Source organism: Neomonachus schauinslandi, chromosome 6, assembly GCF_002201575.2.
Source record: "Neomonachus schauinslandi chromosome 6, ASM220157v2, whole genome shotgun sequence".
Taxonomy (NCBI): domain Eukaryota; kingdom Metazoa; phylum Chordata; class Mammalia; order Carnivora; family Phocidae; genus Neomonachus; species Neomonachus schauinslandi.
The window spans coordinates 45,136,361-45,162,795 of record NC_058408.1 but is presented as its reverse complement, the minus strand read 5'-3'; the positions used below and the strand labels follow the sequence as shown (position 1 = coordinate 45,162,795).

Below are 26,435 nucleotides of genomic sequence, written 5' to 3'. Positions count from 1 at the left end.
CATCACTCTTTTTGCCATAATTTCTCTAATCATCTCTTAATTTACTAAATCTAACTTTCTGAGTTTAGTCAAGAGTGGGCAGAATACTGCTTGATTTCTTGCATGTTTAAAGCTCACTACCCATAGCCTTTATACTTAAAAGAGTTTAGAGTTTCTTTGAGTGCCTTGTAAAAGTGTTTATGTTGTCATCTGTCACTGAATATTATAGTAACTTTTCCTTGTTTCATGTGACATGATTATTTTGCCTGGCTGCCCAAAGGAATATTTATTTTTGAAGTCCAGTAACTTTACCAGGGTATATCTTTTTAGGATAAGTGTTCCTAAATCACGGTGTACCCCTTCAGAGTTTCAAATCTTTCATTTTAAGAGAGTTTTCTTAAATATTTATTTAATTCTAATATTTGTCTTACCTTTGTATTATTATGTCTATGCTAGAATTCCTTAGCCTGTCTTTAACTATCATTTTATCTCTAGAAATGTTCAGACAGATTTGTAATTGTTTTATATTCTTCATGTATGGCCCTTTTACCATTATGAAATATCCATCTTTATCTCTGTGGTATTTGTCTGAAAGCTTATATTATCTGATATTAATATAAACACGACTTTGTAGTTACTATTGACATATATATTTTTCTCATCCTTTTACTTTCAATCCATAAGTGTCATCTTTTAAAAAAAATTTTTTTTTTAAGATTTTATTATTTATTTGAGAGAGAGAGGGGGCTAGAGCACAAGCAGGGGGAGCAGCAGAGAGAGAGGGAGAAGCAGGCTCCCCGCTGAGCAGGGAGCCCGATGCAGGGCTCGATCCCAGGACCCTGGGATCATGACCTGAGCCGAAGGCAGACGCTTAACCGACTAAGCCACCCAGGCACCCCCGTAAGTGTCATCTTTGATCTTACTTTTTTATCCAGTCTCATCATTTCTGCCTTTTGATGAGAGTTTTATTTTATTTTATTTTTTTAAGATTTTATTTATTTGACAGAGACACAGCGAGAGAGGGAACACAAGCATGGGGAGTGGGAGAAGGAGAAGCAGGCTTCCCACTGAGCAGGGAGCCCCATGCGGGGCTCGATCCCAGGACCCTGATCATGACCTGAGCCAAAGGCAGACGCTTAACAATTGAGCCACCCAGGCGCCCCTTGATGAGAGTTTTAGACAGTTCCTACTAAATGTCATTATTGAAATGGTTGGCTTTATGTCCACTCTTTTGCTATTTGTTTTTATGTCTTTTACGTCTTTTTGTTGTTCTATTTCACCTTTGTTGCCTTTTTTAATGTTAGACATATTTTTAGTGTGTCCTCTTAATTCCTCTGCTGATTTTTTTGCTATATATTTTTCAGTTATTTTCTTAATGGTTTCTCCAGGGATTAACAGTATACACCTTTAACTTATCTTGAGCTACCTCAGCTTAATATTGACTGAAGACTGACAAAAGCTAGCAACTTTGCTCTAATGTAATTTTATGTTCCTCTCCCCTTATAGGCTATTTTTGTCTTATATTAATTACATCTATGGTGATCCAGTCAAACAATATAGTATTATATTTATTTTTTAAATATTATGATTTTCAAAGAAATTAAGACAGGAAAAGAGAGAATACACACACACACACGTATCTTTTATAGTTACCCACATAATTACCTTTCCAGTGCTCTTTAGTCCTATTTTATTCAAGTTACTCTATTTCATTTCCTTTCAACCTGAAGAACCTCCTTTACTATTTCTGCAACAGACTCTCCCAGTTTTTATTTATCTGGTGATGTCTTTATTTCACCTTCCGTTTTAAAGGATATTTTTTCTGAATGTAGAATTACTGGTTGACAGGAGTTTTTTTCTTTCAGCACTTTGAATATAAGCATTCCGGTGCCCTTTGGCCTCCATTATTTCTGATGAGAAGTCAGTCAGTCCTTGTATTTTTGTTCCCTTGTACTTGATAAATTATTTTTCTCTTACTGCTTTCAAGATTTTCTCTTTGTGGCTTTCAGCAGTTTAGTTACAATATGTCTGAGTGGATCTCTTTATGTTTATCCTAATTGGAATTCATTGAGCTTTCGGAGTCTGTAGATGAGTATTTTTCATCAGACATAGGGCACGGTCTTGCTTCTCCAACCTAAACCCATCTTCATCACCTCAAACTGGAGGCAGATATTGTCTGTAATGTACTAATCATGAATTAGAGTAATATAATCAGCTGTTTCAAGTACAGTTTTCTAAACGACCCCTGCAGCTGTTGCTCTAGAGCCACTCCGGTTGCACTCATCTTTTCATTGTAAGTTCGAATATCCTCCTAAGGCTCTTTCTGCCTCTAATAGCTATTCTCTCCAGTGTGGTTTTCTTTCCAGTAGTATGATGTCTCAGCTTTTAGGCTTTCAGAAAGTACGGAACAATTTGGGATGTGTGCTGGCACTATCTAGGAATTATTCATAAAAGTATCTTTTCTGGGTCACCTGGGTGGCTCAGTCGGTTAAGATGCCTTCAGCTCAGGTCATGATCCTAGTGTCCTGGGATCGAGCCTCATGTCGTCAGGCTCTGTGCTCCAGCTGGAGGGGGGGGGGGTGTCTGCTTCTCCCTCTGACTGCGACTCCCCCTGCTTGTGCTCGCACTCCCTCTCTCTCTGTCAAATAAATAAAATCTTTAAAAAAAAAATCTTTTCTGTCATATCTAGAGATTTAGAATAAGAAGAGAAGTTGGAAAAAAAAAAAGAAGTTGGGTTTCAATGCTCAGCCCACCATCCTAATCTTGTTTTTAATACAACAGAATCAGAAGAGTTAAAGAATCCACTCTGACTTTTTAAAATACAGGTTTTTGGGGCACTTGGCTGACTCAGTCAGTGGAGCTTGCAGCTCTTGATCTCAGGGTTGTAAGTTCGAGCCCCATGTTGGGTGTAGAGATTACTTAAAAATAAAAGGGGCGCCTGGGTGGCTCAGTCAGTTGACCATCCAACTCTTGGTTTCAGCTCAGGTCATGATCTCAGGGTTGTAAGATCGAGTCCTGCAGCAGGCTTGGGGTTCTCTCTCCTTCTCCCACTTGTGCACGTGGGTGTGTGCTCTCTCTCTCTCTCCAAAATAAATAAATCTTTAAAAAAAAATAAAATATTTAAAAATAAATGAATAAAATATAATGCAGGTTTTCAGAAATATCTTTGATGAAACTTTGGAAAGTTTTGGTTCTCCTGGATAACTAAGAAAATGGTTTAGTGGCCTGTGGTTTCTTTTTTCATTTTTCCTAATTCAGGTTTCCCTCATATAAAAAATAATAGACATCCTAAGTGTTTAAAAGGATAGCAGTCATGTGGATTTCACCTCACATTAAAAAAAAAAAGAATCTCAGTGTTTCATTTTACCTTATACCCAGTATTACTGATGGTATTCTTGCCTTAGAAATGATGAATCAGTTCTTACATTGAATTTTTTATCTTTCATCTCTCACTGTATTGTGTTTTACATTATCAACAAGTAGCTAAAGTCAAATACACTCTGCCCAAATTTGATCCCAAATCCATAAAAATCTAACCCCTTTTCTTCTCTGACAGAAGTCTTTCATTTTGCTTTATACTTTTAGACTTTTACCTACAGTAGTTTTTTTTTAAACAAACATTTTAAAGGATTTTTTTAAAGATTTTTATTTATTTATCTGAGAGAGAGAGGGAGAGTGGCAGAGGAAGAGGGAGAAGTAGGCTCCCTGCTAAGCAGGAAGACTCCAATGTAGGGCCTGATCCTAGGACCCTGGGATCATGACCCGAGCCGAAGGCAGAAACCAGCTGAGCTACCCAGGCACCCCAAGGATTTTTGACTTAATAAATTGCTGTAAGGAAATGATTTATTTTCTGCATTTTGCTTGCAGTCAGGTAGGACTTAAAGAGTGTAAATGAGTATGTCTTTTAAAGAAGTCAGCTCACTTAGAAATTTCTCTAATTTTATCAACTTATAACACATCTTTTAAAAGTCAACTAGTTCCCTAGTCTTTTTTTTTATTTGAGAGAGCGAGAGAGAGAGAGAGCACAGAGGGAGGGGGGAAGCAGACTCCCTGCTGAGCAGGGAGCCTGATGTGGGGCTCAATCCCAGGACCCCAGAATCTTGACCTGAGCCGAAGGCATACGCTTAACTAAGCCACCCAGGCGCCTCAGTTCCATAGTCTTAATGAAATAAAGATCCCTGCCGTACTCCCTAAAGTTGTCAGCTAAAATCTCACAGCTGTTTCTTCTAATATTTACATCCCTGTTTCTAAATGGCATGCTTAAACTACCTATAACTTCCTTCCATGGAAGAAGAGTATTCACCTTCTTAAACCAACCCAGTTACATGCATGTGCTTCCACTCTCTAGTGTTAGCTAAATCATTATTCAGTGTTTATATTTTTATAAATATAAAATTATTGTTCACAAGTTGTATTAGTTATCTATTGCTGTGTAACAAAATACTCCAACATTTAATGACTTAAAACAACAGTATTATCTCATAGTTTTTCTGAATTAAGAATCTGGACATGGCTTAGCTGGGTCCACTAGCTCAGGGTCCCTCACAAGGCTGTGGTTAAGGTGTTTGCCAAGGCTGCAATCGAAGCCTGACTGGGGAAGGATCTCCTTACAAGTTTATTCACATGGCTATGGCCTAGATTCAGATCCTTGTAGGTTGTTAGACTGAAGACCTCAGCACGTTGCTGGCTGCTCAGAGGCTTCCTCAGTTCCTAATCATACATTCCTCTTCATCCAGCAGCTCACAACATGGCAGCTTGCTTCGTCAGAATGATCCAGCAAGAACCAGAGAGAAAGCAAGACAGAAGTCATGGTCTTTCATAACCTAATCTAATACTATCCATCATTTTTGCCATATTTTAGTAATTAGAAATGAACTAGATCCAGTGATCTCACACTTGAGAAGAAGGGGAAGAAGGGGACTACACAAGCATACAAATACCAGGCGACAGAGGTCATTTGCTGCTATCTTAGAAGGCTGCTTCAACACAGATGAACCAGTTAATATGCCGCCATGTTTCTTTTTGTATGCAACTCTTTGATAACTCTGGAATTAATAATTACTGTTTTTGTTTCCTTTTTTGTATATGTTCACTTTTCATAATCCATTCCTAAACTCTGCTACAGTTTCACTGCTTCTTTCTATATGGGGTAAGTACATCAGGTAACCTTGGGTTCCAGTTTCACCCTGGAGACAGTGCTCCTGCTCTCCTTTGGGTGGTTTATTTTTAAGTCCACTGAAGGCCTTTAGCTGGCATCCTGGAAATTTGCTTTGGCTTTCTCCTCCTGATGAATCTCCTATATCTGAACCTTAATATATTTTTCCATTATCTTTGTCTGTTTTCTTGTTTTGAATGAGCACTTTTTTCTTTAGCTTCCTGAGAAGGATTGTGTGGCCACGTATAGAATTGTAGGTTGTAAATCGTTTTTCTTCAGAATGCTTAAGGTATTATTATTTCATTGTCTTCTAGCCTCCAATATTAATATTGAGAAGTCTGCTATTCTTTCTTTTTTTTTTAAGATTTTATTTATTTATTTGAGAGAGAGAGTGCACAGGAGCAGATGAAGGAGCGGGGGGTGGAGGGGCTAGGAAGAATCTGAAGCAGACTCAGCGCTGAGCATGGAGCCCAACTTGGGGCTCCATCTCATGACCCCGAGATAATGACCTGAACTGAAACCAAGAGTCTGACTGATGCTCAACTGACTGAGCCACCCAGGCACCCCTTTGCTATTGTTCTTATATCTAATCCTTTGTGATTTTTTTCTCCTATGAATGGTCTTAACATATCCTTTGTTTACCCAATATTCTAAAATTTTGTGATAATACGTGTATTAATTCATCTTTTTTAGTTCACTGTCCCTGGGTAATCTGTGAGACCTTTAAGAAACTTGAGTTTTTCAGTTCTGGGAATTTTTTTTTTTTAATTCCAGCATAGTTAACATACAGTGCTATATTAGTTTCAGGTGTACAATACAGCGATCCAACAGTTCCATACATTACTCTGTGCTCACTAAGACAAGTGCACTCCTAATCCCCTTCACTTATTTCATACATCTCCTGTCCCACCTTCCCTCTGGTAACCATCTGTTTGTTCTCTATAGTTAAGATTCTGTTTTTTGGTTTGTCTTTTTTTCTTCCTTTGTTCATTTGTTTCTTAAATTCCACATATGAGTGAAATCATATGATATTTGTCTTTCTCTGACTAGCTTATTTCCTTCAGAATTATACTCTCTAAATCATACAGGTTGCAAATAGTGAGATTTCATTCTTATGGCTGAATAATATTCTTGCATGTGTTTGTGTGTTTATCACATCTTCTTTATCTGTTCATCTATCAGTGGACACTTGGGCTGTTTCCATAGTTTGGCTATTATAAATAATGCTGCAGTAAACATAGGGGTGCATATATCCCTTCAAATTAGTGTTTTCATATCCTTTGGGTAGATGCCCAGTAGTGCGATTACTGGATTGTAGGGTGAACATAGGGTAGCTCTATTTTTAATTTTTTGAGGAACCTCCATGCTATTTTCCATAGTGGCTGTACCAGTTTGCATTCCCACCAACAGTGCACAAGGGTTCCTTTTTCTCCACATCCTCACCCACACTTGTTGTTTCTTGAGTTTTTTATTTTAGCCATTCTAACAGGTGTGAGGTGTTATCTCATTGTGGTTTTGATCTGCATTTCTCTGAGTGATGTTGAGCATATTTTCATGTGTCTATTGGCCATGCGTATGTCTTCTTTGGAGAAAGGTCTGTCAAGTCTTCCGCTAATTTTGGGGAAGTTATTTGGGGGGTTTTGGTGTTGAGTTATATAAGTTCTTTCTAAATTTTGGTTACTAACCCTTTATTGGATTTATCATTTACACATATCTTCCTCCACTCAGTAGATTATCTTTTTGTTTTATTGGTTGTTTCCTTTGCTGTGCACAAACTTTTTATTTTTATTTTTATTTTTAATTTTTTTTTATTTTGTGATGTTAGTCACCATATATTACATCATTAGTTTTTGATGTAGTGTTCCATGATTCATTGTTTGCATATAACACCCAGTGCTCCATTCAATATGTGCCCTCTTTAATACCCATCACCAGGCTAACCCATCTCCCCACCCCACTTCCCCTCTCAGAGTCCATAGTCTCTCATGGTTTGTCTCCCCCTCCGATTTCCCCCTCTTCATTTTTCCCTTCCTACTATCTTCTTTTTTTTTTTTTTTAACATATAATGTATTATTTGTTTCAGAGGTACAGGTCTGTGATTCATCAGTCTTACACAATTCACAGCGCTCACCATAGCACATACCCTCCCCAGTGTCTGTCACCCAGCCACCCCATCCCTCCCACTCCCCACCACTCCAGCAACCCTGTTTGAAGCTTTTTATTTTGATGTAGTCCAGGAGTTTATTTTTGCTTTTGTTTCCCTTGCCTCAAGAGACAGACATATCTAGAAGGATGTTGTTATGACCAATTTCAGAGAAATTACTGCCTACGCTCTCTTCTAGGATTTTTATGGTTTCCTGTCTCACATTTAAGTCCTTAATCCATTTTAAGTTTATTTTTGTGTGTGATGTAAGAAGGTGGACCAGTTTCATTCTTTTCCGTGTAGCTATCCAGTTTTTCCAACACCATTTGTTGAAGAGACTGTCTTTTTCCCATTACATATTCTTGCCTCCTTTGTCAAAGATTAATTGACCGTGTAATTGTGGGTTTATTTCTGGGCTTTCTGTTCTGTTCCATTGATCTGTGTGTCTGTTTTTGTGTCAATACCATACTGTTTTGATTACTACAGCTTTGTAATAACACTTGAAATCTGGAATTGTGATACATCTGGTTTTGTTTTTCTTTTTCAAGATTGCTTTGGCTACTCAGGATCTTTTGTGGTTCCATACAAATTTTAGGATTGTTCTAGTTCTGTAAAAAATGTTGTTGGTGGGCGCCTGGGTGGCTCGGTTGGTTAAGCGACTGCCTTCGGCTCAGGTCATGATCCTGGAGTCCCTGGATCGAGTCCCGCATCGGGCTCCCTGCTCGGCAGGGAGTCTGCTTCTCCCTCTGACCCTCCCCCCTCTCATGTGCTCTCTCTCTCATTCTCTCTCTCAAATAAATAAATAAAATCTTTTAAAAATAAATAAATAAATAAAATGTTGGTATTTTGATAGGGATTGCATTTAATCTGTAGATTGCTTTGGATAGTATGGACATTTTAACAATATTTGTTCTTCCAGTCCATGAGCATGGAATGCCTTTCCACTTTTTTATGTCATCTTCAGTTTCTTTCATCAGTCTTTTATATTTTTCAGAGTACGGGTTCTTCACTTCTTTGGTTAAGTTTATTCCTAGGTATTTTATTACTTTTAGTGCAACTGTAAATGGGATTGTTTTTCTTCCCTTCCTCCCTCCCTCCCTCCCTTCCTTTTTTTTTTTTTTTTAAAGATTTTATTTATTTTTTAGAGAGCGAGCGAGAGAGAAACAGCATGAGAGGGGAGAGGGTCAGAGGGAGAAGCAGGCTCCCCGCTGAGCCGGGAGCCCAATGTGGGACTCGATCCCAGGACCCTGGGATCATGACCTGAGCCGAAGGCAGACGCTTAACCATCTGAGCCACCCAGGCGCCCTCCCTTCCTTTTTTCTCTTTCTTTCTTTTCTTTCTTTTCTTTCTTTTCTTTCTTTTCTTTCTTTTCTTTCTTTTCTTTCTTTTCTTTTTTAGAGAGAGAGAGCAGGGGAGGGACAGAGGGAAAGAGAAAGAGAGACTCTTAAGTAGGCTCCACGCCCAGTACAGAGCCTGAGATGGGGCTCAATTTCATGATCCTGAGATCATGACCTGAGCCAAAATCAAGATTTGGACACTTAACCCACTTAGCCACCCAGGTGCCCCAATGGGATCGTTTTCTTAATTTCCCTTTCTCCTGCATTATTAGTGTATAGAAATGCAACAGATTTCTGTACATTGATTTTGTATCCTGTAACCTTACTGAATTCATTTATCAGTTCTATCAGTTTTTGGTGGAATTTTTAGGGTTTTCTATATATAGCATCATGTCATCTGCAAACAGTGAAAGTTTGACTTCTTCCTTACCAATTCTGATGCCTTTTATTTCTTTTTGTTGTCTGATTGCTGTGGCTAGGAATTCCAGTACTCTGTTGAATGAAGGTGGCAAGAGCTGATATCCTTCTGTTGTTCTTGACCTTAGGGGAAAGCTATCAGTTTTTCCCCCCTGGGTATGGTGTTAGCTGTGGGTTTTTCATATTAGGCCTTTATTATGTTGAGGTACATTCCCTCTAAACCTATTGTGTTGAGGGTTTTTATACTGAATGGATGCTATACTTTGTCAGTTGCTTTTTCTGCATCTATTGAAATGATCGTATGGTTTTTATCTTTTCTTTTGTTGATATAATGTATCATATTGATTGATTTGTGAATATTGAATCACCCTTGCAATACTGGGAATAAATCCCACTTGATCATCATGAATGATGTTTTGAATGTATTGTTGGATTTGGATTTGGTTTCCTAATATTTTGTTTGTATGATCTGTCCATTGATGTAAGTGGAATGTTGAAGTCTCTTACTATTATTGTATTACTATCAATTAGTTCCTTTATGTTTGTTATTAACTGTTTTATATATTTGGGTACTCCCATGTCGGGTACATACATATTTATAATTGTTGTATCTTCTTTTTGGATTGTCCCCTTTTATTATATAGTATTGTTTGTTTCTTGTTATAGTCTTTGTTTTAAAGTCCGTTTTGTTCAATACAGTATTGCTACAGCAGCTTTCTTTTGACATCCATTTATATGATAAATGTTTCTCCATCCCCTCACTTTCAATTGGCATGTATCTTTAGGTCTGAAATGAGTCTCTTGTAGGCAGCATATAGATGGATCTTTTTTTTTTTTTTTTAATCTGTTCTGTTACCCTGTTTCTTTTGATTGGAAAATTCAGTCCATTTACATTGAAAGTAATTACTGATTATGTATTTATTGCCATTTTGGTACTTCTTTTGTGGTTGTTTTGTACTTCTCTGGTCCTTCTCTTGATCTTTTTCATAGTTTGCTGTCTTTCTTTAGTGATATATTTGGATTCCTTTCTCTTTATTCTTTCCATATCAATTAGTGGTTTTTGATGTGTGGTTACCATTAGATTAGTATATAACCTCTTCTGCATGTAGCAGTCTATATTAAGTTGATGGTCATTTAAGTTTGAACCCATTCTTTACTCCTCTCCCTCCACTATTTTAGGTATATAGTGTCGTATTTTATATTTTATTTTGTGAATCCCTTGACTGATTTTTACAGATATACTTATTTTTACTGCTTTTGTGTTTCCTACATCTCTTATTCTTACTCACAGTCCTTTCTTCTCAAAGAGTCCCCTTTAACATTTCTTGTAGGGCTGGCTCAGTAGTCATGAACTCCTTCAGCTTTTGTTTATCTGAGAAACTCTATCTGTCCTTCTATACTGAATGATAGCCTTGCTGAATAGAGTCTTCATGGCTGCAGATTTTTTCCTTTCAGTACTTTGAATATGTCATGCCACTCTCTTCTGGCCTGCAGAGTTTCTGCTGAAAAAGCCACTGATAACCTTATGGGGTTTCCTTTGTATGTAACTTTCTTCTTTGCTCTTACTGCTTTTAAAATTCTCTTTGTCACTACTACGTGTATTCATGTGGACCTTCTTGGGTTGATTTTCTTGGGCAAATCTCTGTGCCTCCTGGATCTGGATATCTGGTATCTTCTCCAGATTAGGGAAGTTTTCAGCTATTATTTCTCAAATAAATTTCCTGCCCCTTTTTCTCTCCTTCTGGGATCCCTATAATGTGAATGTTACTACACTTGATGGAGTTGCTGAGTTCCCTAAGTCTATTCTCATTTGTATAATTTTTTTTCTCACCAGCTTGATTGAGCTTGATTACTTTCCATTACTCTGTTTTCCAAGTCACTAATTCCTTCCTTTGTTTACTCTAGCCATCCAGTGTATTTTTTATTTCACTCATTGTGTCCCTCATTTCTGATTGGTTCTTTTTTTATCTCTTTGTTAAGGATCTCACTGATGTCCTTCACTCTTTTCTCAATACCAGTGAATATCTTGATGATCATTATTTTTCATTCTCTGTGAAGCATATTACTTATATCTGTTTTGTGCAGATGTCTTGCTGTGGTTTTGTCCTCTTATTTGGGACATATTCCTCTGTCTTCTCATTTTGTGTAGCACTCTGTGTCTGTTTGTGTGTATTAGGAACATCAGCTACATCTCCTGCTCTTGAAAGTAGTGGACTGGGCGCCTGGGTGGCTCAGTCGTTAAGCGTCTGCCTTCGGCTCAGGTCATGATCTCAGCATCCTGGGATCGAGCCCCACATCGGGCTCCCTGCTTGGCGGGAAGCCTGCTTCTCCCTCTCCCACTCCCCCTGCTTGTGTTCCCTCTCTCACTGGGTCTCTCTCTGTCAAATAAATAAATAAAATCTTTAAAATAAAAAAATAAAAAAAAAAGTAGTGGACTTATGAAGAAGAGGTCCTATAGTGCCCTGCAATGTAGTGTCCCCTATTCACCAGAACCTGGCACACACCTGTGTGTGTTGTATGCCCTGCTGTTGTGTCCTGGCCCTTTTTCCTTCAGTCCAGTTGTCTGCAGAGGTTCTCTTTGTCTGTTATGGACAGTGTTTCATCCCCAACCAGGGTGGGCTGTGAGGTTTTAATAAGATGTGCAGCAGTCTGCTTGCAGAATGAGACCTGCAGGGACTGGGGGCTGTGTGGGTGGGACACACAGTTTTAACAAGGTACACCTGGCTTCCAGAGGGCCTGCCGCAGCCACTGCCACTTGGACTGAGGCCCCGCAAAACACACAGGTCAGGAGACCAGGTGTTGGCAAGGTTTGTGTGGTCTTCTGGGGGAGGGTGCCTGCAGCCCTGAGACTGAGGCAGGCTTCGCTGGAGGGGGGTGGGGTTTGGTGTAAGCAAGTTAGGTAGTGAATGTCACTGGTTTCCACGGGTGGCCATGTGTTTATGCTGGGGGGCAGGGCAGGGAGATAGTGCCTGCCAGCTCATTTGTTTCTAGAGAAGTCCCTCATCCATCCCTGTCCCTCTAGGACATGAGCTGAAATGAATAAACTACTCTCCATCCCCTCTGTCCCAGGCATTTTTCAAATTACTGCCTCTCTGCTGAATGGCTGTGGGCTCTTTGTCATGCTGTCTCTTTAAGGGCAGGGTCTTAGCTTCCTGTTGCCCTCCAGGCTCTCCCAGAACTGAGCCTACTGATTTTTAAAATGCCAGGCTTTCAGCCCCACTGGTTGTGAGAACTCATGAAATTCAGCCCCTCTCCCTTTCAAAGCCAAATTTACGGGTATCTGTCTTCGCTCTGTGGGCTCCCAGGTATGTTAATCTGGTTCTCTCCCATTTCCACCCCAGTGGCTCCCTCCCCACGGCAGATGAGGATGCTGTCTGTTTTGCTTTCCACCACATCTCTGCCCTTCCTACCCTCTTCAGTGTGGTCTCTTCTCTACCTTTAGTTGTGGAGTTTGTTCTTCCAGTCTTCAGGTTGTTTTCTGGGTTGTTTATGATGATGTGAGTATTACCTAATTATATCCATGGGACGAGGTGAGCTTAGGGTCCTCTTGTTTCCACCTTCCCAACCTGGGAAATTTTTTCTTTTAACTCTTCTATCTTTTCTTTCAGAGGTAAGGTCCTTCCTTTGGAACTTACTTTTTTTTTTTTTTTTTTTACCAGCTTTATTCAGATATAATTGACAAAAACTGAGTAACTTTAAGGTGTACAACGCATATCATTGATTTCATGTACATGTATCGTGAACTGACTACCACAATAAGATTAGTTAACACTTTCATCACCTCACAGTTACCTGTGTGTGTGATGAGAACATTTAAGATCTACTCTCTTAGTAAATTTCAGTTATACAGTCTAACATTGTTAATTATAGTCACCACACTGTACATTATTAGATCCCCACATCATCTTATAACTGAAAGTTTATAGCCTTTTACCAACATCTCTTCATTTCCCCCACCCCCAGGTCTGGGCAAATACCAATCTACTCTGTTTCTATGAGTTCAGCTTTTTTAGATTTCACATATAAGTGAGATCATAAAGTATTTCTTTCTCTGTCAGATTTATTTTGTTAGTATAATGCCCTTAAGATTCATTCATGTTGTCACAAATTGCAGGGTTTCCCTCTTTTTCATGGCTGAATAATATTCTATTATATATGTACCACCTTTTTTTTTTTTTTTCAATTTTTCTTTTTTGAGTATAGTTGACACACAATGTTATATTAGTTTTAGGTGTACAACTTAGTGATTTTGACAAATTTATACATTATGCCACAAGTACAGCTACCATCTGTCCCATTACATCACTATTATAATACCATTGATTGTATTTCTTGTGCTAGGCCTTTTATTCCCATGACTTACTCATTCCATAACTGGAGGCCTATATCTCCCTCTCCCCTTCTCCCATCTCCCCTTCCCTCTGGCAAACATCAGTTTTTCTCTATATTTATAGGTCTGATTCTACTTTTTGTTTATTTGTGGGGGTTTAATTTTTTTTTTTTTTTTTAGATTCCACTTGAGTGGAATCATATGGTATTTGTCTTTCTCAGTCTGACTTATTTCACTTAGTATAATACCCTCTAGGTCCATCCTTGTTGTCTTAAATGGTACAATCTAATCCTTTTTATGGCTGCATAATGTTCCATTATGTGTGCGTATATATAAATACCACATTTTCCTTACCCATTCATCTATTGATAGACACTTAGGTTGCTTCCATATCTTGTCTATTGTTAAGTAATACTGCAGTAAGTATAAGGGTGCATGTATCTTTTCAAATTAGTGTTTTTATATTCTTTGGGTAAATACCCAGTAGTGGAAATCGAAGAAAGTGAATGATAACCCAAGAATGGCCTGAGGGAAGTTAGTGGGAGAGTGTGATTTAAAATAACTGTTTTGGGGCTTAAGTGAACTGAACAGTCCATAGTGGAATATGGCCCCGATTTGGACAGTCTTTTCATTTCTTTGGCGTTTGGTTCTACTTTATAGATTTCCCTGATTGTTATTTTCCAACTTTCCTTTTTAAATTTGTCGTATTTTGTGTTTTTAAGTTACTTCATATTTTCTCGTTTCTTTTTTTAATAGTGTCCTATTCTTGTTTCAGAGATACAAAATCTAATCTTAGCTCTCTAAGAATATTGGTTATACTTGGGTGTATTTTTATTTAAGGGCGGATAGATTTTTTTTTAGTTTTTTGTATTGTTGTTTCTGTTATTTTGTTGTTTTAGTTCTTCTGTTTCCTAACAATTCCTCTTTCTGTGTTGTAATTTTGTTCTCTGTCATGGCAGATCTCAAATGGTCTTTGGTTGTCCACACTGAGTTTTTTTGGAAGCACTGGAGTCAGGGCTTATAGACGGAGATTTTACTGTAATGAGAAGGCACCAGTCTGCCTTTTCACTAGGGGATCCCCCAGATGAAAATGAAATGTATTAGGTCTTTTCTCTTGGATTGGTAAGTTTTTCTAGAGAAATTTTTGAATCTTCCATCAGTTTTCTAGGAACCGTATTGTGGAAGGAGACTTGGAAGGTCTTACCATTTATGATGTCTTTTACTTAATCCCTCTCTTTTCATAAATCTTATTCTCAACTGTGACTGATGCTTCTGGTTCCAGGTCCTCCATGGCTCAGCCTCACCCAAGATTAACTTCATTTTTTTGGAATGAGGAAGCACAGAAGTCTGATTGTGTGTATTAAAGAAGGAAATCTAGGGGTCTTAATAAGACCCCTTAAAAATTTTTAGCCAGACCTCTTTTTTGCACAACTGCCCTATACCCGTCTTTTAAGATGATCAGTACCTTCCATTCTCAGGTCTTTCTGGGGTCCCAGAACTATTGGGCTTGCTGTTTTATTGGTAGCCTGTCTGCCCATTTCAGGCTTAGCTTTAGCATTGTCTGGCCTGCTAAATCAGTTATCCCCTTGTGTACCTTATTTCCACTTCTAAAATTTTATTGACATCTCTTATCATCTTGTTACCTCTGCTCCCATTTTATTTATCCTTGGGTTTGACTTTTATTCCTTTGTTCTCATTGTAATGCTTTAAGAGATAGCAGAGATAAAGTACATGTTCAATCCATTGCATTTAAATAGAAGTCTCCGAATTATTTTTTAATTCCTCATCTGGAATTGTCTTCATAGCCTATATACCGATGACATGGACATACTAGTTTTCTTTCTTTACCCCTTCATTTTTTGCTACTGGTAACTTGAAATGATAGTCCTGACCTGTCAAAGAGGGAATTTGCTATTGCTGGCCTAGCACTGAGAAATCCTAGGCAAGGGGCTTGGGAAAAGACATACATTGATATGATGGGAGCATTTTGTAAATACATCAAGAAACAAACCGACTAATAAAAATTCATGTGTGTGCTGCCTACCTGTGGTAAGTGGGTGTAACTCTGACAACTATAAATTGCCCTAATTTGGGTAATACTATAGTATTATAATTTACTTATTTAATGGTTCCAGGGAAGACTTCTTGAATATATTCACATAATGTTGGAGGAACATAGTTCTTAACAAATCTAATATTAATGATAGTCTCACCCTTCTTTAAGGCTTATAGTTAAATAATACTGAAAAGTAGATCTAGTAAAAACAGTGAAGGAAGAAGCCTTCAAGTAAATCTAAAATAAGATCTCACATCTGTGCATTATCCCACTTAATTACATTGAATAACAGTGATGTCCAATAGCAATAGGCTATATAAACCTATATCCCTACCACCATAATTCTGAGTTCTGGATATATCTAGGACTGATTGATCAGATCAGGCCATTTCAAGAAAGTGAATAATAACCCAAGAATGGCCTGAGGGAAGTTAGTGGGAGAGTGTGATTTAAAATAACTGTTCTAGGGCTTAGTGAACCAAACAGTCCGTAGTAGGATATTGCCCCATTTTGGAAACTAAGAATAATGGTAGTATTTCCTCAATTTCCTTGGGATTGTATCAGGCCTCTCACTGATCTTTTAAACTGAATTAAGATTCTTCTAGCCTATATTAGATATATTTATATATCTAGGCTGAATATGAATCAAGCCTAGGGAGTAATTTGTTTTCTTCCCCTTTGCAGAAGAAGTAACTAATGAGAAATGTCTTTATTTTATGGGATGTTGGTTACATGGCTATATACATTTCTTAGAAACTCATCAACCTTTTCACATAACATGCATACATTTTATTGCATGTAAATTATACCCCCATCAGGTGATTTTAAATGGATATCTTGTGGACTTCTAAAGATTTTCTCCTACTTAAATTATTTCATGTACCATAGTGACTAAAAGCTAGTAAAAGTTATGCCTCTAATAAGCCATTTGACATGGATTTCTGTGACTTCTCTTAAGCTTTAATTCTCTGATCTGGATAATTGAGATTTTAACAGTATCTGCTTCAGAGAGTTGTAAGGATTAAATTTTTTAAATGCATATAAAATACTTAGCATAATACCTGGCACATAGTAGATCCTCATTATGTAGTGGCTGCAAATTATTATAAATATAACAATTACTATTTACATTGTCATTTCTCCTTTGATTTCTCTTTTTTATAATATTTTCACAGAAAACCCATATAGACAGCTGCCCTGTAACTGTCATGGAAGCATGCCTGGAAAGACAGCGATAGAACTTGGACCACTATGGTATGTGCTTAAACATAATAATATAAGATGGTCCCCAACTTGGGATTTTTCAACTTTATAGTGGTGCAGAGGCAGTACACATTCAACAGAAAGTGTATTTCAAATTTTGAATTTTGATCTTTTCCTAAGCTAGGAAAATGCGATAGTCTTCTCTCATGATATTGGGCAGTAACAGCAAGCCAGTCACACAGTCAGGAGGGTCAACAACCAGTACATTTACAGCCATTTAGTTTTTCACTTTCAGTATAATATTCAGTAAATTACATGAACTAGTCAATACTTTATTATAAAATAGGCTTTGTGCTAGATGACTTTGCCCAACTGTTTGGTAATGAAAGTGTTTTCTGAGCATGTTTAAGGTGGGTTAGGCTAGGCTATGATGTTCAGTAAGTTAGTCTATTAAATACATTTTTTTTTAAGATTTTTATTTGAGAGAGAGAGTGCACACAAGCAGGGAGGAGGGGCAGAGGGAGAGGGAGAAGCAGGCTCCCCGCTGAGCAAGGAGCCCAATGCGGGGCTCCATCCCAGGAGCCTGGCTGGGATCATGACCCAAGCCGAAGGCAGATGCTTAACTGATGGAGCCACCCAGGCGCCCTATTAAATGCATTTTCAGTTTATTTTCAACTTACCTGGGTTTACATAATTCCATCGTAGGTTGAGGAAGATCTGTATCCAAAATTGATTTATATATTGATTTGATTGCTGATTTTTGATTATGTGTAGTAAAAGACAAGCAAATTTCAATTTAATTTTTAAGTCTAGTCAAATAATTAGGACTCTTCTACCCCTATGAACCTGAGGTGTTTTTTGTTTTCAGATTTTTCTATACCATTATTCTCACAAGTTTGCAATAGTGCTAAGAGACCATGGGATCAAAGAGAAGCCTGGCTGATCTGCAAACTAGATAATTCATTTCTGAATAGTAAGAATGAGACTTTTTTCAGTTGACAGTTTGTAGAACTAGGGTGTGATTATGAAGTGATCACCATAACTTTTTATAGAAGAGTCAATACAAGAGGTCTTCAAGAAATTAGTTTTAAGTGAGAAGGGCTTGTGAAAGTAAAAGTCTGCCTTTGTTTTAGGTAAAGCTATTTAGATGGGACTCAGCTGCAAATATTTAATGTGTTTTTTGCATCATTAGTAAACTAGCTATTGTGTTTTTAGTGACTTAAAGTTGAATTGTTTTTAATCAGAATCCTTACTTTTAGGTTGTTACTAGAGTCCGATAGAAATTTGAGATTCCTAACAATACTGTGACAAGAATCATTGCAGATTTGGGCACCTGGGTGGCTCACTCGTTAAGCGTCTGCCTTCGGCTCAGGTCATGATCCCAGGGTCCTGGGATTGAGTCCCACATCGGGCTCCCTGCTTGGCGGGAAGCCTGCTTCTCCCTCTCCCACTCCCCCTGCTTGTGTTCCCTCTCTGGCTGTCTCTTTCTGTCAAATAAATAAATAAAATCTTAAAAAAAAAAAAAAAAGAATCATTGCAGATTTCTACCTTGTTTATAAGTTCAAGGTTTAGTCATCTACTAAACCTAAAAATTAACTCAAATGGTAAATGTTTGTACTGATTCCCATTATTTTATTTTTATCTCATGTACATATTCTTAGTTTAAACTAAGAATGACTTAACCTTTCCTATAGCACCTGCTACATGTTGTTCTTAATCTCCTGATCTTAGAACTGGGGAAATTAAGAGTAACAAGTTGCTGGATCCAGACGGAAGATCTAGCCCACCTCCCTCATTTTACAGATGAGAAGATTATGGCAGTTTTTTTAAGTGCTGGCTGAAACTGACCCCCCAAAATTAGTAGTACAGGCAAGGCCAGAACTCAGGTTTTTTTATTCCAGCACTGAGTTGTAAGCCATGTCATAGGATTTCCTCACTCAAAACCATTGTTCATGTCTTTACTCTCATGCAGTCTCTTCTTTCTCCAGTTCCAATTAAAATTGTGTTCCTTGGGGCCCCTGGGTGGCTCAGTCGTTAAGCGTCTGCCTTCGGCTCAGGTCATGATCCCAGGGTCCTGGGATCAAGCCCCGCTTCGGGCTCCCTGCTCAGCAGGAAGTCTGCTTCTTCTTCTTCTCCCCCTGCTTGTGTTCCCTCTCCCGCTGGGTCTCTGTCAAATAAATAAAATCTTTAAAAACAAACAAACAGTGTTCATTGAAGTCTCTCTTTAGTGCTTTAACCCAAAATTATCTCAAAATTCCATTTTAGTAAATCTTACATTGATGATTCGTTTGACACTTTAAAATCATATATCCTTTCATTTATATTTGCTAGCCTAATAATATCTTTCATTGAGGATATACTTTGGACTAATGATTTTATGTGTGCTATCTCATTAATTCCCATAACAAGTGTGAGAAGTTTTTCTATTTTATGATGAGGAATAAGAGACTCAAAAGCACTAATTACTCAAGATTACATAGGTAGAAGTGGTGGAGCCAGGATGAGAATCCAGTTTTTATCTGACTTGGAATTTCATATTCTGTCCATTATACCTGCAATTCTCAAATGGGAAGCTTATCAGACTTACCCTTGTGCCATGTTTTTAACAAAATCACCATTACATCTCATTCTCCTGTATCTACTCCTGCCCACCCCACCCTACATGTACACATTGGATTAAGATTTTACTGACAGGAATATGCTTTATGAAAACTTCTGTATCACACTATGTGCCTATCTAGATTTATAGCCTTTTATAGGGCAAACACTGTATTTTATACTTTGGTATATCCTCCACGTCCCCATGTACAACAGGGCTATGTACCTTACACTGTATATGAGGGTTCAATAAATTCTTCGTTGATTTACTTTGAATGAAATTTCCATGAATAATCCCACTAATTTAGAGAACTAACATGATAAAAGGAGTGGGAAAATAGAAAATAATTTTAAATTAAATCAAAATCTTTTTTAATTCCAGCGTTTATTCCATCCTATAATTACATATCTTAGCTGTAGTTAAATTATACTTTTTTAATAGACATTTCTCATACCCAGTTCTCTGTTTTCTTTTTTTCAGGTCAAGTTCCCTTTTCAATACTGGATTCCTCAAAAGAATGCTATTTGAATCTTTTCACCATGGTCTGGATGACATTCAGACCCTAATAAAGACATTAATCTTTGAATCAGAGTGTACTCCTCAAAGTCAGTTTTCAGTTCATGCACCTTCAAATCTCAACAAGCAAGGTGACTAATTTATATTCAGGGCCTGAATGAATTAACAATTTTATTAAGATATGTATATATGTATTTTTTCCCCTAATTTTAGTAGATTAAAAAAACTAAAAGTCTGTTGTGATTTTATTACCCTATATCTGCTTTCTAGAAAGAGAAACCTAGTGTGGCCAAAAATTTTCATAATATCCGTTGAGACACGGAGGCTGTTTACACTTACTACTCATTAAAGCTGTTTTTTGTCCTTTATTTTCTTTAGTATAAATAGGCTTTTGTAGTTTTATCGGGCTATTGATACAAGGGTGGAACTATTAGACATTCTAGTATTCTCCTAAGTCATTAGAAGCAGCAGTTATTGTTAGATAGTTAAAAAAAAATTCTTACAATCTTTTTACACAGAATCTCATATTTCATAAAAGCAATGTGGATAGAATTTATAGAATTTAATATGTTTTTATTTAAACTTTGAATTGTTCTTAATGTTATCCTGTAAAATATTTTGTTATTCCCGTTTTATTTTAGAAGAATATGGTGTGTTTATTAAAACTACAGATGATACCACAACAGATAATTACACTGCACAAGGTATGTATGTGTGTGTATATATGTAAATATGTATTTATCAGGGCAAAAACACAGGTAGTAAAAGGGTAGGAAGAGAAGAGGTTGCTTTGGTGGCCGACTCTAAAATGCTTTTTCATTATACAGAAAATATAATTATAGTAAAACTTGTTTATCTGGCATTTGCACTGTTCACAATTTCTATTAACATGTATCTGTTCACATCTCTAATATATGGTGATCCGCTTGAAAGAACTTTAAGACCTTGAAGAACCATGTGAACCAAACTAAAACCACATTATATTCGATAGCTATAAAGATTGTTTTATTCTAATTCTTTAAACTTTCTCATCAGCATATGATTTATTATTTTTAAGATTTTATTTATGTATTTAGTTGTTTGAGAGAACGAGCAGAGGGAGAGAGAGAGCAGCAGACTCCCCGCTGAGCAGGAAGCCTGATGCTGGGCTCGATCCCATGACCTGGAGATCATGACCTGAGCCGAAGGCAGACACTTAACTGACTGAGCAAACCAAGTGTCCCTCAACATATGATTTATAATAATTCCATTAATTAACTAGACGACCCTGTTCCCTAGCCATAAGAATTTACTGTATGGCCTTATAATTTCAGATGTGTGCATGTACACTTTAAAATACGGTTATATTAGGCATTGCAAATTTCCTTTCAAAAGGATTTTAAGATTTATATAAAATGTCAGTGCCTTAATGTCTAAGGTTTTGTTTCGCCTTTTTTTTTTTTAAATTATTTATTTATTTATTTGACAGAGAGACACAGTGAGAGAGGGAACACACAAGCCAGGGGAGTGGGAGAGGGAGAAGCAGGCCTCCCGCAGAGCAGGGAGCCCAACATGGGGCTCGATCCCAGGACGCTGGGATCATGACCTGAGCCCAAGGCAGTCACTTAACGACTGAGCCACCCAGGCACCCCATTTGTTTTGCTTTTTAAAAGACAACTTAGGGGGCGCCTGGGTGGCTCAGTCGTTAGGCGTCTGCCTTCGGCTCAGGTCATGATCCCAGGGTCCTGGGATCGAGCCCTGCATTGGGCTCCCTGCTCAGCGGGAAGCCTGCTTCTCCCTCTCCCTCTCCTCCCTGCTTGTGTTCCCTCTCTCGCTGTGTCTGTCAAATCAATAACATCTTAAAAAAATAAAAGACAACTTAGGGGCTTCTGGGTGGCACAGTCAGGCATCTGACTCTTGGTTTCAGCTGAGGTCATGATTTCAGGGTCATGAGATCAAGCGCCACGTCAGGCTCTGCGCTCAGCATGAAGTCAACTTGAGCTTCTGTCTGTCTCTGCTCCTCCCGCTTGTGCAATCTCTCTAAAATAAGCAAATTTTTAAAAAATTATTAAAAGACAACTTGGACTTTAGTGGGGTTTTTTTTTAAGGTTTTATTTTTGGGGGGTCACAAGCGACATGGGGCTCCATCCCAAGACCCTGAAATCATGACCTGAGCCGAAGACAGACATTTAACCAACTGAGCCACCCAGGTACCCTCCAAATTGAAAGAGCAGAGGAATAGAATTATAAGCTGTAATTTTTAATAGTTGCTCAACATTTTAGAGTTGATATTCGAAGACAAGAAAACTTCAACTCCTTTTGATAGTATATGGTTTAGGGGCGCCGGGATGGCTCAGTGGTTTGAGTGTCTGACTCTTGTTTTAGGCTCAGGTCATCATCTCAGAGTCATGAGTTCGAGCCCCATGTCAGGCTCCACACTCAGCATGAAGTCTGCTTGAGATTCTCTCTCGGCCCTTCCCCCTGCTCTCTCCAATAAATCTTTAAAAAAATATATATGGTTTAATAACTACCAAGAGTAATGTTCAGTTGGCATCTTCAACTAGTTTTCTAACATTCAAATCACCTAAAATGATTTCTTCTACTTAATTTCTCTGTTGGAGGGAAAAGGTTATGGTACATTGCAAAAAGCATTAGATTTAAGAGCATCATTTTACTTCTTTTTATTGTATAACTTCAGCCAGGCCACTCACCTTCAGCAAAGGTGTCTTAAATCCTTTTTAGAGTAAGGTAAAACATAAGTTTTAAAATCTTTAAAGTCTCTGAGCCTTTTTTATATATAGATTAAGGGAATTAGACTAATCTCTATGAATTGTTGTATAGCTCTAAAATTATTATTCTAAGACTGATCAACATTTAAACCTTTCATGATAAAAAATATCAGGCCAGGGGCGCCTGGGTGGCTCAGTCATTAAGCGTCTGCCTTCGGCTCAGGTCATGATCTCAGGGTCCTGGGATCGAGCCCCGCATCGGGCTCCCTGCTCGGCGGGGAGTCTGCTTCTCCCTCTTACACTCCCCTTGCTTGTGTTCCCTCTCTCAATGTGTCTCTGTCAAAAATATAAATAAAAAATCTTAAAAAAAAAAAATCAGGCCAAAAATAGTCATTATAAAGGTACTATATCTGATTTTGTGTATATGTGTATGTTTCAGGAAAGAGAAAAGGTAATGAAACAATCACAACTTTAGCCAAAAGGCAAAAGACTGATGTCAGTACTGAACATCCTCCCTTTTATTACAACATCCACAGACACAGCATTAAAGGAATGAATATGCCAAAGTAAGACAGCCAGTGAATGGCAAAATGTATATTTCATACTTTAATAACACTGTGATTTAAATTAGATGCAGAATCTAATTTTTTTTTTCCTTTCCTTGCGGCAGGTTGAAAAAGTTTTTGTGCTATCTTTCTCAAGCAGGCTTTCGAGTAAGCCGGACTCATTTTGACCCAATGGGTGTTCGTACAGATGCACCTCTGATGCAGTTTAAGTCCATCCTTTTGAAGTACAGCACCCCTACCTATACTGGAGGACAGTCGGAGGGCCATGTCCAGTCAGCATCCGAAGATACAGTAGCTGACAGGGTTGAAATGTCAGTGAATGACAAAGCAGAAGCAAACAGTTGCAGAAGATGGTAAATGTAGAGAAAGAGTTACTCAGATGTCTGTATAGATGGCCTAAGGCCTAATCTCTATACCAACTGTAGTTCTTTTTCTATTAATTCAGTGGTGTAAAATTAAAAAACAGTGCTGTTTTCATTCAGAAAATTAGCAGTCTCTAACTTAGTTTGGGAGCTATGCTTTCCAGGTTTTTCTTACTGTAAAGAAAACTTAAAATTTTAATGAAAACATTTCATATGAAGCCAAGTTTATGACTGAGATCACCCTACCATTTAGTAATGCAAAAAACTTTCACTTGCAAAGTGTTTGGAATTTTATGTCTGTTATGGAAGCCATCCTTTACTGTTCTTAATCACATGTCTACTTAAGGTGATTCATCTTTGTTTTTCTGTTTGTAGCACACAAAATGAAGCTAGAAGCCTTTCACATATGAAATTACCCTGAATAGAACAATGTCCTTTCACATCACTAATGCTGTTTCACAATTACGAAGCTAAAATGTGTTCCCAATTTTAAGAAATCATACTTCTTTCCACATTCTAACTTACTACTAGCTTTTGAGAATTTAAATACTTGCCTGAGATAGAAATACATTTTTCTTATAAGTTAGGTCTAGATGACTCAAGTCAGAGTAAGAGTTTGTCAAAGTAAATTGAGACCACTGTTCTAATATAGTAATTGTTCATAAGCACTGAAATTCTGGAGAGTTTTTACTGTAAATTAAATTGGGTGATCTCAAGTGCCTCAGTTAATGCACGTACAATATTCATTTGCTTGGTTGTGCTACCTCTCAGAAGTAAAACTTATCAGCGTATGAGCTTTTGAAGTGAGGATTTTTGGGGGGGGTGGGGAGGAATAGATTTGTTTTGTTTTCGGTGTGTGTATGTGCTCATTTTTTTTTTGTATAAGTAGCCCAGGCTAACATGACTATGAAAATTAGTAGAAACTCCATTTAATAAATATTGTTCTTGCTTCATTTGAATGTAAGAGTTTGGATAAAAGGACTTGGTATAAAGTTTAGATTTTTCTCAAGGACTTAATCCCTGTTTACCCTTAAGTATTTCTTAGAGGAAGTAACTTTTTTTTTTTAATCTTTTTTTTTTTTTTTTAAGATTTTATTTATTTTTTAGAGAGCGAGCGAGAGAGAAACAGCATGAGAGGGGAGAGGGTCAGAGGGAGAAGCAGGCTCCCCGCTGAGCCGGGAGCCCGATGCGGGACTCGATCCCAGGACCCTGGGATCATGACCTGAGCCGAAGGCAGACGCTTAACCATCTGAGCCACCCAGGCACCCGAGGAAGTAACTTTTTACAAGTATTATTGGCTGGGGGGATGGAAGAGGGAGTTAGAACTGAAAGGTCTTAATAAACTATGTAAGAAAAAAAGCAAGGACGCCTGGGTGGCTCAGGCGGTTAAGCGTCTGCCTTTGGCTCAGGTCGTGATCCCAGGGTCCTGGGGCCAAGCCCCACATCAGGCTCCCTGCTCAGCTGGGAGCCTGCTTCTCCCTCTCCCTCTGCCTGCTGTCCTGCTCATGCTTACTCACTCTTTCAGATAAATAAAATCTTAAAAAAGAAAACACACCCATGACATACACAAAAATCCAGGGAGTGGGGCGCCTGGGTGGCTCAGTTGGTTGGGCGACTGCCTTCAGCTCAGGTCATGATCCTGGAGTCCCTGGCTCGAGTCCCGCCTCGGGCTCCCTGCTCGGCAGGTAGTCCGCTTCTCCCACTGACCCTCCCCCCTCTCATGTGCTCTCTCTCATTCCCTCTCAAATAAATAAATAAATAAAATCTTAAAAAAAATCCAAGGAGAGAGGTTAACATAGTATATTAGCAGAAATAAAAAAAAAACTGTTATTACAGCATAGTTCTAGCAGGATATTTCTTCTTTTCTCCCATTAACAGAATCATGTTTTACTAAAGGAATAGGTGAAGCACAAGTTAGTTTCTATAATGACCATAAAAAAACTAATTCCTGCCAATTCAAATTACTCACAAATGAGCACAAAAAGAAAAGTTACTAGTTACTTTGGTTTATATAGTTAAAAATTACTATAAATCCAGAATTCAAACCACGTGGACCATCTGATTTAGTACATATTGTTAAATTGAATATCAGTCTCAAAGTTTGCTAAATGCTTATCAGCATAACATTTTGATCAGTGATAAAGTTGGGTTTTGTGCCAGGAGCCTAATCTGATATCAAAATGTATTAATTAATTTTATTTAAAATACATGTATATAAATTTCACATACACAGGCAAATTTTCCAAAGAAGGTATGGTGGGAAGTAGTTAAGAACTCTGTTGAGGTAACGTATCAACCTACAGAGGAAATAATTTTAAAATTCCAAATAATGCCACATTAGCACCTTGTTCCTTTCCATAACAACTGTATTAGTTTGGGACACACAAATGTTGACTGCATTGTGAAGTAACATGAATGTATCCCTCCATTAAAATTTGATTAACACAAGAAACCAGTTTTTACTCTACCATCAGGAAACCAGTGTGTTGCTAGTTGCTTACATTACTACTCTAACCATACACTTGGGATATAGTAGGAGAAGGAAAGAAGAAATGGGTTTGGGAGCCAATGTGGTGGAATTGCATTAAAACTCCATTTATCACTTGAGTTCAGTCAGACTCCACTCTGAATAAATGTATGATGATGTTCTGGTTTCCAGAAAGCAGAAGTGGAGACCAGTTTAGTAATCCCAAAGGCCTAGGAATCTCTTTCCTCAGTGCATTATTGTTCTGGTAAATGGCCACAAGTTACTTTGGAGAAGGCTAAGAGGAAGATACATATTACATCTTTGTGATGTTATGGCAGGGTCCTTTACCAAAGTGCTCTGGGAATATGAATTAAATCAGGCCTGGGAATTGCTAAGGGATCATGACTAATATAATGGCTCCAGATGTCCATTGACAGATAAATGGATAAAGATGATGTGGTATGGGGACGCCTGGGTGGCTCAGTCAGTTAAGCGTCTGGCTTCGGCTCAGGTCATGATCCCAGCATCCTGTGATTAAGTCCAGCATCAGGCTCCTTGCTACACAGGGAGCCTGCTTCTCCCTCTGCCTGCCGCTCC

The 26,435-nt window shown here is 38.0% G+C and overlaps 1 protein-coding gene across 1 annotated transcript in view; it reads left to right on the top strand.

The window, feature by feature from the left end:
- Positions 1–24,232, top strand: part of TRMT1L (tRNA methyltransferase 1 like) — a 53,891-nt gene extending 29,659 nt beyond the window's left edge. The window contains exons 11-15 of the mRNA XM_021682588.2: positions 16,593–16,671; positions 19,700–19,866; positions 20,377–20,439; positions 22,883–23,009; positions 23,114–24,232. Coding sequence (XP_021538263.1) covers positions 16,593–16,671; positions 19,700–19,866; positions 20,377–20,439; positions 22,883–23,009; positions 23,114–23,366 — 689 coding nt within the window. The 3' untranslated portion in view covers positions 23,367–24,232. The remainder of the gene's footprint in view (positions 1–16,592; positions 16,672–19,699; positions 19,867–20,376; positions 20,440–22,882; positions 23,010–23,113) is intronic.
- The last annotated feature ends 2,203 nt before the right edge of the window (positions 24,233–26,435 follow it).